The sequence below is a fragment of the Oryx dammah genome, unplaced genomic scaffold, assembly GCF_014754425.2.
Source record: "Oryx dammah isolate SB20612 unplaced genomic scaffold, SCBI_Odam_1.1 HiC_scaffold_4, whole genome shotgun sequence".
Lineage (NCBI taxonomy): Eukaryota > Metazoa > Chordata > Mammalia > Artiodactyla > Bovidae > Oryx > Oryx dammah.
In genome coordinates this window covers 68,955,410-68,972,686 of record NW_024070188.1, presented here as the reverse complement: position 1 = coordinate 68,972,686, position 17,277 = coordinate 68,955,410, and the positions used below count along the sequence as shown (strand labels likewise).

The 17,277-nt window shown below is 36.0% G+C and overlaps 1 protein-coding gene across 12 annotated transcripts in view; it reads right to left on the bottom strand.

The window, feature by feature from the left end:
- The window catches only part of UTRN (utrophin), a 547,129-nt gene that overhangs the window by 245,896 nt on the left and 283,956 nt on the right, over nucleotides 1–17,277 (bottom strand). For all 12 annotated transcript variants that reach the window (XM_040238622.1, XM_040238626.1, XM_040238624.1 and 9 more), the window contains one exon: nucleotides 6,333–6,522. In XM_040238622.1, the coding sequence (XP_040094556.1) occupies nucleotides 6,333–6,522 (190 nt within the window). The remainder of the gene's footprint in view (nucleotides 1–6,332; nucleotides 6,523–17,277) is intronic.

The following is a 17,277-nucleotide window of genomic DNA, read 5'->3' as shown; positions in this document are numbered from 1 at the left end:
CTGTTAAACAAGTTGCCTTCTCAAAGTGTACTTAAATCCACCTGTCCAAACAAAATTCAGTTCTTCATGTTTAACTATAGTATATGAAGATTCAGGAATATGGGGGATATTTTACCATGAGATGTGTTTCTCACGGTAGTCTCTAAAATGTGTTTTAATTTTTTAATTGATAAACAATGAACTATAAAGAGATGAACAGTTTTTAATGAATCTACTAAAAGATTATTTTAAACTTTTTAAAAATCTACTGACATTTATGTAAAATTAATTGCCCATTTAGTATTAAGACCACAAGTACCTCAGAGGTAACAGGTCTTAATGAATGTAGTTTTTGCTATTATTTTCTCTAAACAGTTCACTAGTCCTTTACAAAACACAAGATTTTGTCAATTACAAAATAAAATAGGCACTAAAATAGTACTTGCTTCTGATTCTGAAACAAAATGTAATTAAGCAATTCACTTCAACAGCTTCTACAGTCAGTCACTAAGAAAAGGAATCTTTCCTTGATAAGAACCCTGAAAGACTAGATTTTAGAGCCCGAGAAACAGTAGAATTGTCTGACACCAGAGATCCTCATTTTCAATCACTCAGTTACCTTACAGAGCTTCTGATACCGAGGAGAAGAAACTGCCATCCTTTGTAAACGATGTAACAAAACCACAACTTTCTGCAGAGACGTTCTCACCACAGCCATCATTTTAAGTTTACCACACTTCTGCAGACACCTCAGAATTTGCATTATAAATGAAGAGCAATGATCATTTCCTCCCGGTCACTGGACAATGATTTGCCAGTTCTCTGAGCATGCTCGTTTTCAGGAAAGCATTTGAAAAATACAGGGGACTTAGGTGCTAGGCAGAAGGAGGCTGGTATTCCTTCAACTTCTTCTCAATTTAAAAAACATGCACAAACGCCACCCAGAAAGCCCCCAGCAGATGCACACAGCCAGGACTTGCTCAGCCCAGCACGGCCAGACAATGAGGCAAGTTGTTGGGCAGCCAAACGCTGCCTGCTGCTGGGAGAGGAGAGCGCTCAGTAGCCAAAAAGGATATTAAGTGAAACATTAAAGCTGCAGATACAAAGCAGATATCCCCGGGGAACAGAGATTCAACACATCACCAAGATGCATGCCTTGTAGCAGGTTTATATTAAGCGATCCAGTGGCATTCACTCTCTCACTTTAAAGAAAGATGCGTTCGCTACCCGACTAAACGCAGCTCTGGCTGTGTTCTATGGGATGAGTGAATAGAGCCCATGATAAATCTCGAGCAGAATAGAAGGGGACTTGACTCAAAGGATATCAGCCCAGATGTTAAGTGTTAATAAATCCCCTCCACGCAGGTCTCAGAACAAGACCATCTGAAACAAAACAAAAAATACATGCAGGGGACTTTACCTAAGATACCCTAAAAGCAGAGTCGTCCACAGGCTCTCAGATGCCTGCTTAGCTAAGAGGAAAGCCATCAGAAATCAAATTTCTAATGTCAGGTTAGACATAAGAATCCCCTAATTACACAGTAAGGTTAATAAAAAAAAACAAAACAAAACAAAGTCTGTAATCGACTACTGACATTCAAATTACCACATTTCCCCTTAGTATCTTCATGATCTTGTTTTATTTGCCATAAAGCTGTTTTAATTTTAGAAGTAAGAAATGTAAGACATGATGTATACGTCACATAGACAGAAGCACCCAGTCCAGAATTTTGAGGTCTTATGTTTATGTGTATATATTTCAGATGCATTTTCTAAATACTTCAGCTTTTGAATACCACAGTAAATATCAAGTGAGGTAAAGTACTGTTAGGTAATCAGCAAAATAACCCAGAATGATTCCATGACCAGGTTAAAGGGCACAGCCAGAAATAGAAGCCAGACGTTTCTCATTATGTTCTGCTCAAATTAATAACCTGGCTAAGTCTGCATTTTCACCTTTCTGCATCACTGTCGTGATTCTTTAAAAGAAAGGCAGCATTTAAAAATATTCGTTTCTCATCTTTTACTTTGTCTGCCTTCTTAATCCTTCATTTTAGCATGATTTAAAGCCCTAAAGTGGGTCTTAGAGGGTTGCATTTATCAAGCAGTGTTTTTTTTGAGTTTTGTTTGTCTATTTTTTCCCAGCAGCTGTATACTGAGAACCGATACTGCCTCCTTCTGGAGAGTCTAACAACATCAAAGTATCTATACAAAGCCCAACTCGGAAGAGGTCATCAAAGAACGAGGTGATTAAAACTAGCAATTTTTTAGGCAAATATATAGAAACAGGAAGTAGATTAGTAATTATTTGAGGGTCAGAGAATTGACAACAGAGGACTGACAGCCAAGGGGTATAGGGTTTCTTTTTGAGGTGATGAAAATGTTCTAATTTGATTATGATAAAGGTTGCACAGCTCTGTGAATACAGTAAAAACAATTCAATTGTACAACTTAAAGGGATGAAATAGAAGGATTGTAGGGTATGTAGAATGTTAATAAAGCTGTTATAAAAATTGAAGTTGTAATTCCTGTCCCTGAACCAACAGGTGAAGCTTCTACAGTACAGGTAATACTCCCTAAACACCAGAGAGCTGGGTAACAGACAAGATCTGAAATGATCTAAACAACCAAAGCCTACGCCTATGGTAAAGAGGATACAAATTAGGCTGAAAGAGAACACAGGAGACAAAAACAGAATAATCCCAAAGCATATATTATTAGAGAGTAAAAACAGCAACCCCAGAAAGGCAACAGGGCAACAGAATTTTACTCAGGAAAGAATCGAAGCATGTTAATTAACTGGTACTGATAAAATTTAAAGCTTATATTTTGAAATATAATTAAGGTGGTGATAATAATATCTTAGAATACAGGCAGGAAAATTAAAGAGTAAATGCATTTGAATTAATAGACAAACTGATTTTCATTCAAAAGCAAAAAAAAAAAAAAGTCTGGGCATCTTTGGTCAAGTTCTCTCATTTGAATACAGACCCACAGTGACAGCTGTCTGCCAGGCATCTTCTCCTGAACATTCCTCAGATGCCTCATTTCCACGCAGTCCAAATGGAGCTCACCATCATACTCCGCACTAACTTGCACTGCTTCCCTGACTTTTTCTTTTCCTGTCGTCCCCAATCTCAGATTCTGACACCACCTATCAGTTCTTTGTCCATAAGCCTTCTCCCGCCCTTGGTCTACTCATACTATCAAGTCATTAGGTCTCTTCACCAATACTGCCCCATTTCTAGTCATTTTCACCCCTGACCAGATGGCTGGAGTATCCTGTTTGGCTGTCAGTCTTGCCCAATTCAAACACATTCTCCATAAAGTCATCAGTTAGATTCCTACAAAATAAAGTCCCACTGTATCACTCTCTTGCTTAATATTCTTTAAAGACTTCTCTTCATTGCCACCAGGTTGAAATATGAAATACTTGGCAAGTCATACAAGACTCTCTATGATCTGGACCACTCAGCTCCCCAAGAGCTTTTGTCTCCAAAAAGATCAGGTTTTCTCTCGCCAACAGTTCTCTGCTGAGGAGAAAAACCTAACTGCCGTGCAGCAGGGCAATGAGACATAAATTCATAAATCCAAGTGATCATTTATTCTTATCAGAAGTGGTATGTATCATGGCATACTCCCAGAAATTAAATCTCCATCTTCCCATGTGCTTCCAAACTATGCTTTATCAAAAGTTACCCCAATTCACCTTAAACCAAATATGGAATAAATTTCTTCACCTTCATGAAATATTCCCATGGCCCTGCATCCCACTGTGTTAAGACACAAAGCAAGTACAACTAGAGAATCCCACTGTGTTAAGACACAAAGCAAGTACAAGTAGAGAATGTGTCAGGTAAGCAGTTCTACATACAGCCCTGGTACACAGAGCACACGCTTGCCGAGGTCCTTATTCCATCGTTTTGTGCACACATGTCCTCCACCACCATCAGCACACCAACAGAACATGAGTTTTACACTTCTAAGTGCTTTTCCTCATTCTTTTTCTTCAACAAATATCTTTCCATTTCCAAATAAGTTTTCATTTTTAACTGCCTGTTCACTCACACAAAAGGAGAGTCATTAAAACAAAACTCCAAAGGAAGATTAAAATTCTATTGCATAAGAAATACTAAGCAAATGGTACTAAGTCTAAAAATCATCTACCTATAAGGTACCCAAAGCAAAAAGCAAAGCCATCGATTTTCTTTTTTTTAATAAAGTGAAGAGAATGTTTAAAATTAAGAGCATTTAACAAAGAAGCAAGGGAGTGAAAACTCACGCAAACTACCATAATATGAAACATCCAAATCATAAATAAATGAATGTGCTTATCTTTAGGTAGAGAGATGTTAATAAGCTTTTAATAAAGGCCCTCTTTATTATTTCTTATGAGACAAAATAGATTATTTTAGCAACATTAAATTAGTTTCAAGAAGCATTTAGCATTCATGTTATAATGTATAACAGTAACCTCTTTAGTCAGTAACCTCTTTTTCCTGACGCTGGTTGCCATAAGACAAGTAGTCCTATATTAGTTATTTTTATTCAAAAAGATTTTAAACATCTCTATTTATATGTATTTTTTCCACAATTTGAATAATTCATTAAATATTGAGAAGAATTTTTGACTATGTAAAAATATATCCCAGGATAAAATATATTTAAAGACATTATTAAACTCCAAAATAGGTCTATGTTTTACTGGTGCTCATCAAGGTTCACTTCAAGCCTCCTTTGTTCATTGTCTAAAAGTGTTACCTTCTCAAATGCACAACCTGCATATGTTTGAGTTTAACATCATTATATAAATTGAGTATCCGTGAGCATTATTGGGTCAGACATCATTAAATCATAAAAAAATAATATATTCTAGCATACAGCCACATTCAGAGCTCTCCATAACCCTCTAAACATGAGATGATAGCTAAATATCTTATCAATTAACATGTATAGTGACTTCATAGGACTCCAGAGGGTAAGACAAAACACACACAAAAAGAACAGATTTATCTTCAACATTTGCCTGCTCATTCTCATTATCAAGACCCAAGGGTATTATGTAATGAATCAATGAATAAAATATAAGAAATAATGTAAGTAAACAGACTTTTGTTGAATTAATCTTGAGAATTCAACCATCAAACACTCTAACAGTCAATATGCATGGGAATAAGTTATTAATAAGTCTATTCCAAAAGGGTCTTTTTAAAAAATTTATAACTTTTTAATGATAATAATTTCAAACAGAGAAAATTTGTAAGAATCAGAATTGTTCCAAGAAAGTTTCTGGACCCTTCATCCAGACCCAAATATTTGTTAACATTCTGATGTTTTGAGGGAAAAGATTTTCTAAGAAAGGACTCAAAAAAGGTCATCACACTGTATTTCATAATGATGATGTTTTAGGGCCCAAGGGCAGCTGTCAGTATTTACTTAGAATTTCCACACAGAGTTCTGCATAGGCAACAGTACAGAATAATGTGATCTCTGCCCTTGAAGAACCACACGATCAACTAGGAGAGGAGTAGACAGGCAACAGATGACAATGGATCATGAGTTCACAAGCATCAGAAATAATACCTGTCAAAATGTTGTAAGAATGACACGGCATAAAGAAGCAATCAGATGTAAAACTCTGGTAAACAAGGAGACTTCTCCAATGAAGCTGGTTTAAGACTGAATTCTAAGGGAGAAGGCCTGTGATTGGCAAGAATAGGTCATTCTGCACAAATAAAATGGGAAATTCAAGGGTACTGAAGAGTTGCACTTAGGGCAGAAAAAAGATTCAGACATGCTTCACAAGATTCCTCAAAAATTCTTTTAAAGGAAAGATTTTGTATTATCATATTTCATGTGGAAGAAAATTTGAACCTCAGACTGCAGTTACAATTGTAGTTATCAAGCTAAAGACATAAAAGCAACACCTTCAAGCCTAATATTCTTAGTTGTAAACTAAGCCACAGGGCCTTTGCAGCTTTTATATTAAGTATTTACAATAAATGAACAAAGAAACAACTTCATATTAAAAGGTAATGCCCTGATAAATCAGGTTTCAATAAGGCTAACTGTAATAGAGCTTAAGATGACAGAAAATAGAATAGTTATGAGCCTATAAGTTTAAATGAATAATTATCACTTCCATAAAACAAGGTATTTTTTTTTTCCTTAATGATTAACTAAGAGTATTTCATAGACCTCACTTCTGGAAACCAACTATTCACAGAGGAGTGTGGATTTCATAACTGAATAAGGTGATAGCCTCACCTATAAACTGTAATAAATTTTGCATGTAGATAGATCAAAAGAGGATGGCAAAAATTAATAGAAGGCACAGTTTCCCATGCACTTGCCTGCATCTGCTGTGTGAGTTCTCTGGCCAGGACAGTGTCCTGAAGAGCATTCTCCCGCTGAGAGGCATCCGCAAGCACATTAACTGTGGTTTCTGCTTCTTGTATCCACTTTAGGAAGTTCTCCAGATCCTTGTGAGAGCTTTGCACTGTCCTTAGCTCAGCCTCCAAGGCACTCTGTCTATCAGCAATGCTGCAAGTAACAAAATGACAGGCACATCTCCATTACTTACAGTGTGACAGGCCACAGCAAGCACATCCTAAAGAAAAATTAACACACAGCCTCCAAGCAACCTTTATTTAAGTACCTAATGTAACTAAGAGATCTGTTTCTATGTGTGTCTTGAATAATCCTTAATAGTAATGTAAATTTTGAGAGGAAGGAGTGGGTGAGAGATATAAATATTAACAAAATCATATCATATCATAAAATAATCATCACATTTTACAACTTGTAATTGTACATTAAGTTAGTCCCCATACATTTTATTTTTCCCTGGTGGTAAAGAATCCACCTGCAATGCAGGAGACCTGAGTTTGATACCTGGGTTGGGAAGAGCCCCTGGAGAAGGGAAGGGCTACCCACTTCAGTATTCTGGTCTGGAGAATTCCATAGACTGTATAGTCCATGAGGTTGCAAAGAGTCGGACATGACTGAGTGACTTCCACCAACACTCAAAAGGTAATATCAATAAATATTCATACATGTGACTAAATGAATTCTAGAAAGAAGTAATATCTGAATAAATGGTTAAGATACAAATAAATAATTTAAAAGACTTACTTTACATATTTTAAACACTTCAGATCAATGCAAATTGGTTCTTTAAGCTCACATAATAATATTCAGAAGACATCAGACAATCAAGTTTTTATAAAGCATTCATTAACTCTACACCAAAAATTAAAGCATATATCTTGAAGTTGCATGATTTAAGAGATACACACACCTGTAAACCCAATCTGTAAAACTTCATGTATCTCAAAGCTCCATAAAAAGAAAACAACTTAATTTATGAATGGACACCAACAAGTTCACTCCTAAGTATTTAAACTCAAGAGAACTGAAAATATATATCCACACAAAAACTTGTACACAAATCCACCATTACTTATTTAGAAGAGTCAAATAATAGAATTGACCCAAATATCCATCAATTGAGAGAGGATGTGCTAAACAAAATGTAGTATATTCATCCACAAAATATTATTGCATCATAAAAAGGAATGATATAATGATACATGCTCAATATGGATGGACCTTGAAAGCATTCTGCCAAGTGAAAAAAGCAGATGCAAAAGGCCATATATTTTGTGATTTCATGTATATGAAATATTTAAGAGGACCAAATCCATAAAAGGAGAAAATATATTAGTTGTTGAGTAGGACTGGAAGGTAAAAGAAAACAGGGATTGACTTGCTAATGGTTGTGTGTTTCTTTGGGGAGTGACTAAATGTTCTGAAATTAAGAGTGTTATGATGAAGCACAACAGGGAAAAGATACTAAAAGCCACTTGATTGTACACTTTAAAAGGGTGAAATTTCATGAACTATACCACAATTTAAAAATCAGCACATGTAATAAGATTTTATGTACATATTTTTTCCAACTGTCCATCCAGTCATTCATCCATTCATCAGCATCCATCCATCTGTATATACAGATAGAGGGAGAAAGGTCTGGAACACTAACAACATTAAAATAGTTCCAGGTGCTGGATTCTAGTGTGGTTTACTTTCCTATTAGAACTTTTCTGCATTCTTTGAATTTACAATAAACAAGCATCTTTCTTACATATCAATAAATGCATTCATTTAAAAAAAATGGATGAAAAATTTAAATAGACATATCAACACAGAAGATAAATGAATAGCAAAAAAAAAAAAAATCACATGAAAAGATGCTCAACATCATTAATCATCAGAAAAATGTAAACTCAAACCACAACGAGCTATCACTACATATTAGAATGGCTTTAAGAAAATGACCAAACCAACTACTGGCAAAATTACAAAGTGTAATGATTGCAACTCTCACAGTTGATGGTAGGAGTATAAAATGGTACAGCCATCCTGAAAAAGTTTGGCAGTTTTTAATAAGGTTAACCATGCACTTAAAGATACAAGCCAGGAATCTTACTCCCAAGAGAAATGAAAACACATGTCCACACAAAATTTAAATGCAAATGTTCATAGCAGCATTATTCATAATGGTCTAAAGCTGATAATAACTCAAATATCATCAACCCATAAATAGATAAACTGGGGCATATGCACATAATGGAATACTACTGAGCAATAAAAATCTAAATGCAAATGAAGGATGCAAAAACATGGGTGGAACCTCAAATGCATTTTGCTAAGTAGAAGAAGCCAGACATAAAAGCTACATACTGTGATCCCATTTACATAATATTCTGGAATGTCATCAACCTCATCTCAACACTGACTTTTGAAAAATCTCCAACAGTGTTTTGCTGCCTACAGAACAAATTGAAATTGCTTTCCTGTAACTAAATAATAATCCTCCATGCTGCTGCTGCTGCCTCTGCTAAGTCGCTTCAGTCATGTCCAACTCTGTGGACCCCATAGACGGCAGCCCATCAGGCTCCACCATTCCTGGGATTCTCCAGGCAAGAATACTGGAGCGGGTTGCCATTTCCTTCTCCAATGCATGAAAGTGAAAAGTGAAAGTGAAGTCACTCAGTCGTGTCCAACTCTTAGCGACCTCATGGACTGCAGCCTACCAGGCTCCTCCGTCCACGGGATTTGCCAGGCAAGAGTACTGGAGTGGGGTGCCATTGCCTTCTCCAATAATCTATCACTAATTTACTTTTCCAGCTTTACCTCGTAGTTCAGTCCAATGATTCAAATCAAAGTGGGAGGTTCCTTTTCCTCTAGAATATTTGTAATACCATGTCCACATAAAAATTTTATACTCACATAAAAATGTCCTTCTGCAGTGATGAAAGAAATCAAAGATGACATGTTCATGGATCGGAAAAATCAATACAGTGAAAATGAGTATACTACCCAAAGCAATCTATACATTCAATGCAATCCCTATCAAGCTACCAATGGTATTTTTCATAGAACTAGAACACATAATTTCACAATCTGTATGGAAATAGAAAAAACTTCAAATAGCCAAAGCAATCTTGAGAAAGAAGAATGGAACTGGAGGAATCAACCTGCCTGACTTCAGACTATACTACAAAGCTATAGGCATCAAGACAGTATGGTATTGGTACAAAGGCAGAACTATAGATCAATGGAACAAAATAGAAAGCCCAGAGATAAATAAATCCATGCACATATGGACACCTTGTCTTTGACAAAGGAAGCAACAATATACAATGGAGAAAAGATAATCTCTTTAACAAGAGGTGCTGGGAAAACTGGCCAACCACCTGTAAAAGAATGAAACTAGAACACTTTCTAACACCATACACAAAAATAAACTCACAATGGATTAAAGATCTAAATGGAAGACCAGAAACTATAAAACTCCTAGAAGAAAACATAGGCCAAACACTTTCTGACATAAATCACAGCAGGATCCTCTCAGAATATTGGAAATAAAAGCAAAAATAAACAAATGGAAACTAACTACACTTAAAAACTTTTGCACAAGAAAGGAAACTATATGCAAGTTGAAAAGACAGCCTTAAGAATGGGAGAAAATAACTGCAAATGAAGCAACTGACAAATAATTAATCTTAAAAATATACCAGCAGCGCATGCAGCTCAATGCCAGAAAAATAAACAGCCCAATCAAAAAATGGGCTAAACAGACATTTCTCCAAAGAAGACATACAGATGGCTAACAAACACATGAAAAGATGCTCAACATCATTCATTATCAGAGAAATGCAAATCAAAACCACAATGAAGTACCATGTCACTCCAGTCAGAATGGCTGCTATCAAAAAGTCTACAAACAATAAATGCTGGAGAGGGTGCGGAGAAAAAGGAACCCTCTTACACTGTTGGTGGGAATGCAAACTAGTACAGCCACTATGGAGAATAGTGTGGAGATTCCTTAAAAAACTGAAAATAGAACTGCCATCTGACCCAGCAATCCCACTGCTGGGCATACACACCAAGGAAACCAGAATTGAAAGAGACACATATACCTCAATGTTCATCACAGCACTGTTTACAATAGCTAAGACATGGAAGCAACCTAGGTGTCCATCAGCAGACGAATGGATAACAAAACTGTGGTTTTACATATACACAATGGAATATTACTCAACTATTAAAAAGAACACATTTGAATCAGTTCTAATGAGGTGGATGAAACTGGAGCCTATTAAACAGAGTGAAGTAAGTCAGAAAGAAAAACACCAATACAGTACACTAACGCATATATATGGAATTTAGAAAGATGGTAAAAATGACCCTATTTGCAAGACAGCAAAAGAGACATAGATCTAAAGAACAGACTTTTGGACTCTGTGGGAGAAGGCGAGGGGGAGATGATTTGAGAGAATAGCATTGAAACATGTATATTACCATATGTGAAACAGATCACCAGTCCAAGTTTGATGCATCGAAACACTCAAAGCCAGTGCACTGGGACAACCCTGAGGGATGGGATGGGGAGGGATTTGGGAGGGGGGGGTTCAGGATGGAGGACACATGTATACCTATGGCTGATTCATGTCAATGTATAGCAAAAACAAGCATAATATTGTAAAGTAATTAGCCTCCAATTAAAATAAATAAACTAATTTGAAAACATATGTCCTTCTGACTATCTTCACCTATCAAAATCCTTCCAGTCCTTTAAGGGTTAAGGACTACTTCCTCCAAAACATTTCAGTCTAATTAGGTTTCCTTGCCCAGAGTTCATCAAAAGTCAAAACTCCTCTTCAGAAATTTATCACATGTATCCTGAAAAAACCCTTAGACTGTGATCTTATCTCACTCTTACATTTTACTTTAACTATATCATAGAGATTTCTTGTCTTTCTCCCAGTTCCATAAACACACAATAGGCAAAAGCAGTCTTTGGCATCTCCATATTTCTCAGAGTCTATTATAGCATTCTGTGTAAGTTGTTCAGTCATGTCTGACTCTTTGTGATCCCATGGACTGTAGTCCACCAGGTACCTCTGTCCATGGAATTCTCCAGGCAAGAATACTGGAGTGGGTAGCCATTTCCTTCTCCAGGGCATCTTCCTGATGCAGGGATCAAACACAAGTCTCCTGCATTGCAGGCATATTCTCTACCATCTGAACTACAAGTAAGTCACTATTATAGCATTATAATAGCATTTATAAAATAATGAAAATCTTTTTATAACAGGACTTCAAAATTACCTCCCAAATACCACTTTTCAAGAAGCTACAGAGTGAAGGCCTCTAGAATATTCAGTTTGTAAATCCAGAAAGAAGACAATATATTAAGAAGCATAAAAACAAAAAATCCAACACATGGAGAAGCAAACAGGTTCTCACGTTAATGGTGAAAGGAGATCTCAGACAAAGGGTTATGTATTCAAGTCGGATCAGATGAAGATCGTCTTCATCATACCAACTGCTCTGCTTCTTGTTTCAGTTTGACAAAATTAACAAAGAAGACACTCTGGCAAAACAGAGTCTTGAAAAGTGGACAAACCCAGGTGTTGTTATTATGGGTACACTGGTTAAGCTTGTGAAAAGTACTGTAATTTTAACTTATGTGTCATATGTCAAATATGTTGAGGTCTGCACTCTTTAACATTAGTATGACATTAAAATCAACTTCACATCCTAACAGAAAAAAAAGGACAAAAACAAATAAACAAAAAACTCCATGAGATCCTATGAGGAAAGCACAGAAAATCCCTAGGATAATGGCTGTGCACCAGGCTTTGAAAACTGTCTCCAGAAGAGATGTCTGCAAGAAAAATTATTAGAAGTGATAGACTGCTTAATGTGATTGACCTTGTAGGAAATTGTACTGTCAGGCCATGGAAAATGTGGGAAGAATTAGCAATAGGTACAAAGAAAACTAAGCATATAAAAACAAGGCAATTATTAATTTCAGTTAAAATAAATAAAGAAAATTATAGTAAATGTCAGTGCTTCACTGTTAATGATGCTTAGACAGACATAATACTGTCAACATTGAATATCTGCTTCTTTAAAAATTCAATGATAAGACGATACAGACACTATGGAAAACAGTATGGCAAGTCCTCAAAAAATTAAAAATAGAATTAACATGATCAAGCAAGGAGAGGAAAAACGTTGCCCCTAGGGAGAGGGCTGTGGTGAGTTGTGAGAGAACCACTATAATTCCCCTACACATGAACCTCAGGTTGCAAACTTTCAAAGATGCAAATGTGCATTTCCATGTCTAGTCATGAAAGCTAGTTCACATGTCTGGCATACTTTGTATGTGCATGCATGCATCCTCTACAAGTGGTTGTTCTTATGTACTTTACTGCACAGTACTGTGTAGAGTATGGTAGTATGGTACCTTTATTTCAAGCCCAGAATGACTGGAAACAAGCATAAAATCAGCAGTGATATAGCTTGGACTACTGAACTTTTCAAGGTACTGTACAGTAAAATTAAAAGTGTCTATTTTTTTGTCTTTGCTTGTTTTTATGTATTATTTGTGGGAAAAGTATTATAAACCTATTACAATACAGTACTATATAGCTGATGGGGTTAGTTAGGTACCAACTCTAACTTCGTTGGAATTAACAAGCAAATTGGGCTTATGAACATGCTCTCAGAATAGAACCCATCTGTTTGGAGGAAATTATGGTATTATAAATCTTTCAATTTTTAAAGAATTTTTAAATCATATGCATATATTTCTTTTTAATATTTAGAAGTTATCCACCAGAATTTGCGTGGTTGGTGGTGATGGTGTTTAGTCTTCCACCTAACCCTGCCCATATTTTCAATTATTAAAACATCAACTAAAAAAAATACTAAGAAGAACCAAATAAAGGCTGCACCAAAAAAAGTATCAGAATTAAAGGAGTATACATGCACAAGTAATCAACCACAAGCAAATGAATCTAATTTTAAGAACATTCATATAAAATTTAGTAATTATAAATTTATTAGACTATTCTTATTTTAAGAACACATAAAATTTAGTAGTTATAAAATTTAGTGAAGTCAAACACTCATTTTACATAAGTGTCCTATATTCTTAAGAATAAAGATGCACATAACATGTACATAACAGGTTATGTGGCAAACAGTTAATGAAAAATCACATCATTACAGATTACCTCTATTAAATCCTAAGAATGCCCAGACTAGGGAAGAAGGAAGAAGACTAAACATCTAAGAACCTCATGGGTGAAGTCAGAGAGTCTCTATGTAAGAGTCATTTATATACTTAACAAGCATGAAGGACTAGCCTAGCAGGGGAAGTGAAAAGTCTAAAATGATGCTTCAAAGGAAAAGGGAGGTAAGAGGATCATGAGCACTTGACCTTAGACAGTACTGGATCCACTTAGCTGCATTAATACCAGCAGCACACTCTGGTAACCAGCAGAACATTCTGAATTCAGAAACTAGGGCATTTAGTGTAAAACTGTCAAATTATCTACTAGTCATCAGTGGGAAAAGAGATTGTCCTTTAAAAATATTCACTTTGTAGGAAACTGCTGCAAAATAACTTTTAGGCAATGGTTAAGAGACGTCTACTTTGTCGGTTACTAAAGCAAAAAGAACTGAACTGAACTGACAGTAAAAAGAATACAGGTTTTGAATCAAGGCAGATATGGCTCCACCACTGACTAGCTGTAAAAGCTAGGGCAGTGCCCACCTCCTCCCACATAATTTTCATCATCCTTAAAGCCCACTTTAAGGCACCTAGGTTTTCCACGATCTGAGCCTTGCTTACCCCTCCTAAGATTATTTAATCACTCCAAGCCTCATGCTTTATCTACGTACAAAAATGAACCAACGACTAACCCTCAAAGTGGTCGCTATTTTATATTTAGAGCTTTTATTTTTTACTTTAAATATCCTTCTTCATGCCTCCCTCCTCCCACTGACTTTTCCCTTTCTGCCTGGTTAATTTCTACTTCCCTTACAGAACTGGGTGCAGACACCTTCCATACCTCTGATATCTCATTCCCATAATTTCTCTTATGGTGGCTATAAGCAGGTCATTGCTGCTGTAACAACAAATCACCACAAATACAGTGGCTTAAAAGATTTTCCCTAATTTGGTGAAATACTAGGAAATTAATTTTATTTATAGGATGCAAATATGCACTTTAATAAATAAATGTCCTGGGGAATTTGTTAAATTCACAAATATCTGGTGTCATATTTTTTTACCATGATCATAATCAACTACTAAAAATAGTGAACACACAGAAAACTAAATTCTGTGTACAGAAGTCCAAATTATCTTCATATTATAATAAAAATCACAATCACAGTATTTATATATAGTCTTATTTTTGAAACTAATATAAGTTTATATGATATTTCTAACAGAGTATAGCTCAAAAGTATCAGTTCTCCACATCACTCATTTCATTCTTTTTTTAAAAAATCTAGAAAAGTTACACTGGACACTACAAAATACTATAAGAATCTTTTACTTATTTTCAAGGAGTTTCACATGATTTATCATAATACCATAAGGCAAAAAAAGTCACTAAAATTAGAGGCTCAGGAGTATGTATGCACACTATACGATATAGGCTAAGTTACTTTTACTGCCATTTGTACACTGCTCTCAGAAGGAAACCACCTAATTTTACCACCTCTTCCATTTACTAGATATATGCTTTGGGGTAAGCCATTCAAATCTCCAACTTTCTATTTCCATCCTTAAAATAATGAGCTTGGGCTAGTTGAGTAAAGGGCCCATGTCAGAATCAGAATCTCTAGAGGTCCTTTGAAAACTACAGAGTCCACCAGAGATTATAAAACCCACTGGAAGAGTTTATCCATTCTCACTCCATCCCTAGTCTCAAATTCAGCTTCATGAAGAATCACTGCACGTAAATAAAATGTTACTGATGGGAATGGATATGTGGTGCAGACAGCAAAGAGGTCAGGAAGCACTAATGTGGAAGATTCAATCCTAATATCACATCCAGCACTGAATTTACACTAGGCCACGATTCTCAGTGCAGAGCATCTATCTGGCACTCCTGGTTGCTACATCTCAAGAAAGATCAGAACAGAACTGGAGGAAGTTCTGAGAAATGTAAATGAGAGGGTATAGCAGAAGGAACACTGGCAATGAATCGGAAATAGTTTTAAGTTCAGGAAATTGTGGCTACTAGACAAAGATACAGAAGATTTTTTTTTAATCTTTCAAAATCCACAAATCATAAAGCATAAAGATAGGCTGAAAATCTAAAAGACACAAGTTTTGATGTTTAGAATGATAATTTTAGCAGAAATAAAAAGTTTTTGTTCACACAGAAGTAACAGATTATAGAATTCTTTAGAGCAAGAAATGGTACAGAACAAAAGTATAAATAACTTCTTATAAAAGATTTAAGGAATACATGGGTGACAAATTTATAATAGTTCATATTAAAAGGAACTGAGATTTTTAAAATGCAAATGCTTATTTTTTAAAGAAAAGTCTGTTATACAAGCAACTAGCTGATATGCTACAAAATAGCTTACAGTCATTTTGCAGCATTACAAAACATGGTCACCCACATAACTGACTTTTTTAAAAATGTGATTTTAAATGTTAAATAATACTTCATTTTTTAATCTATAAGATATAATATTGTTTAATATGCATGTGCTTATCATTAGTCAAAAGAGTGTCTGAATGTAAATAGGTGAATCTTTTTTTTTTTTTAACTTCAATGGAACAGAATGTCTCAGCAAATCTAGAGATGTGTCTTGCTAAATTCTGGTATACTAAAAAGGCGACCTTTACAGTTACATGAGATTTAAATACATTTTTCTCTTCCAGAGTGGAAAAGAGTAGCATCAGTAGTTTGAGTGGCATGTAGAAAACTTGCAATGAAACAATTCCTTAAGCTTTCCAATGAGTACCTTCACAAGGTAATTTGTCCTTTGGTGTATAAAATATCATTTAACTAGGAAATATATTAAAAGCACGCTTTAATGCAGTGAGGAAATGCAGTGGATTTGACGATTAATTAGTCACTGGAGACATTCCTAACCTTCTATGGTATTTTGTGACTAATCTTTGTTACCTAGATATTGGGTTCTCATCAAGCATTTAAAAATTCACTCCATCGAATTTAAGGAGATTGTTATAAGCTGCCAATGCCACATCACTTGGAAGCTTAAGAGAAGTTCCCCACCCCCACTGTATATATATTCAAGACGGAACTATTTCCCTGTGAGGATTCAGCACTGCTGCTGCTGCTGCTAAGTCGCTTCAGTTATGTCCGACTCTTCGCGACCCCATGGACTGCAGCCCAACAAGCTCTTCCGTCCATGGGATTTTCCAGGGAAGAGTACTGGAGTGGGTTGCCATTGCCTTCTCCGGAGGATTCAGAATACCACATCCTATTTCCCTTTCCACTAAGTCAATACAGTTCAGTTCAATTCAGTCACTCAGTCGTGTCTGACTCTTTGTGACCCTGTGAATCGCAGCACACCAGGCCTCCCTGTCCATCACCAACTCCTGGTTCACTCAAACTCATGTCCATCAAGTCAGTGATGCCATCCAGCCATCTCATCCTCTGTCGTCCCCTTCTTCTCCTGCCTTCAATCTTTCCCACCATCAGGGTCTTTTCCAATGAGTCAACTCTTCGCATGAGGTGGCCAAAGTATTGGAATTTCAACTTCAACATCAGTCCTTCCAATGAACACCCAAGACTGAGCTCCTTTAGGATGGACTGTTGGATCTCCTTACAGTCCAAGGGACTCTCAAGAGTCTTCTCCAACATCACAGTTCAAAAGCATCAATTCTTCGGCGCTCAGCTTTCTTCACAGTCCAACTCTCACATCCATATGTGACCACTG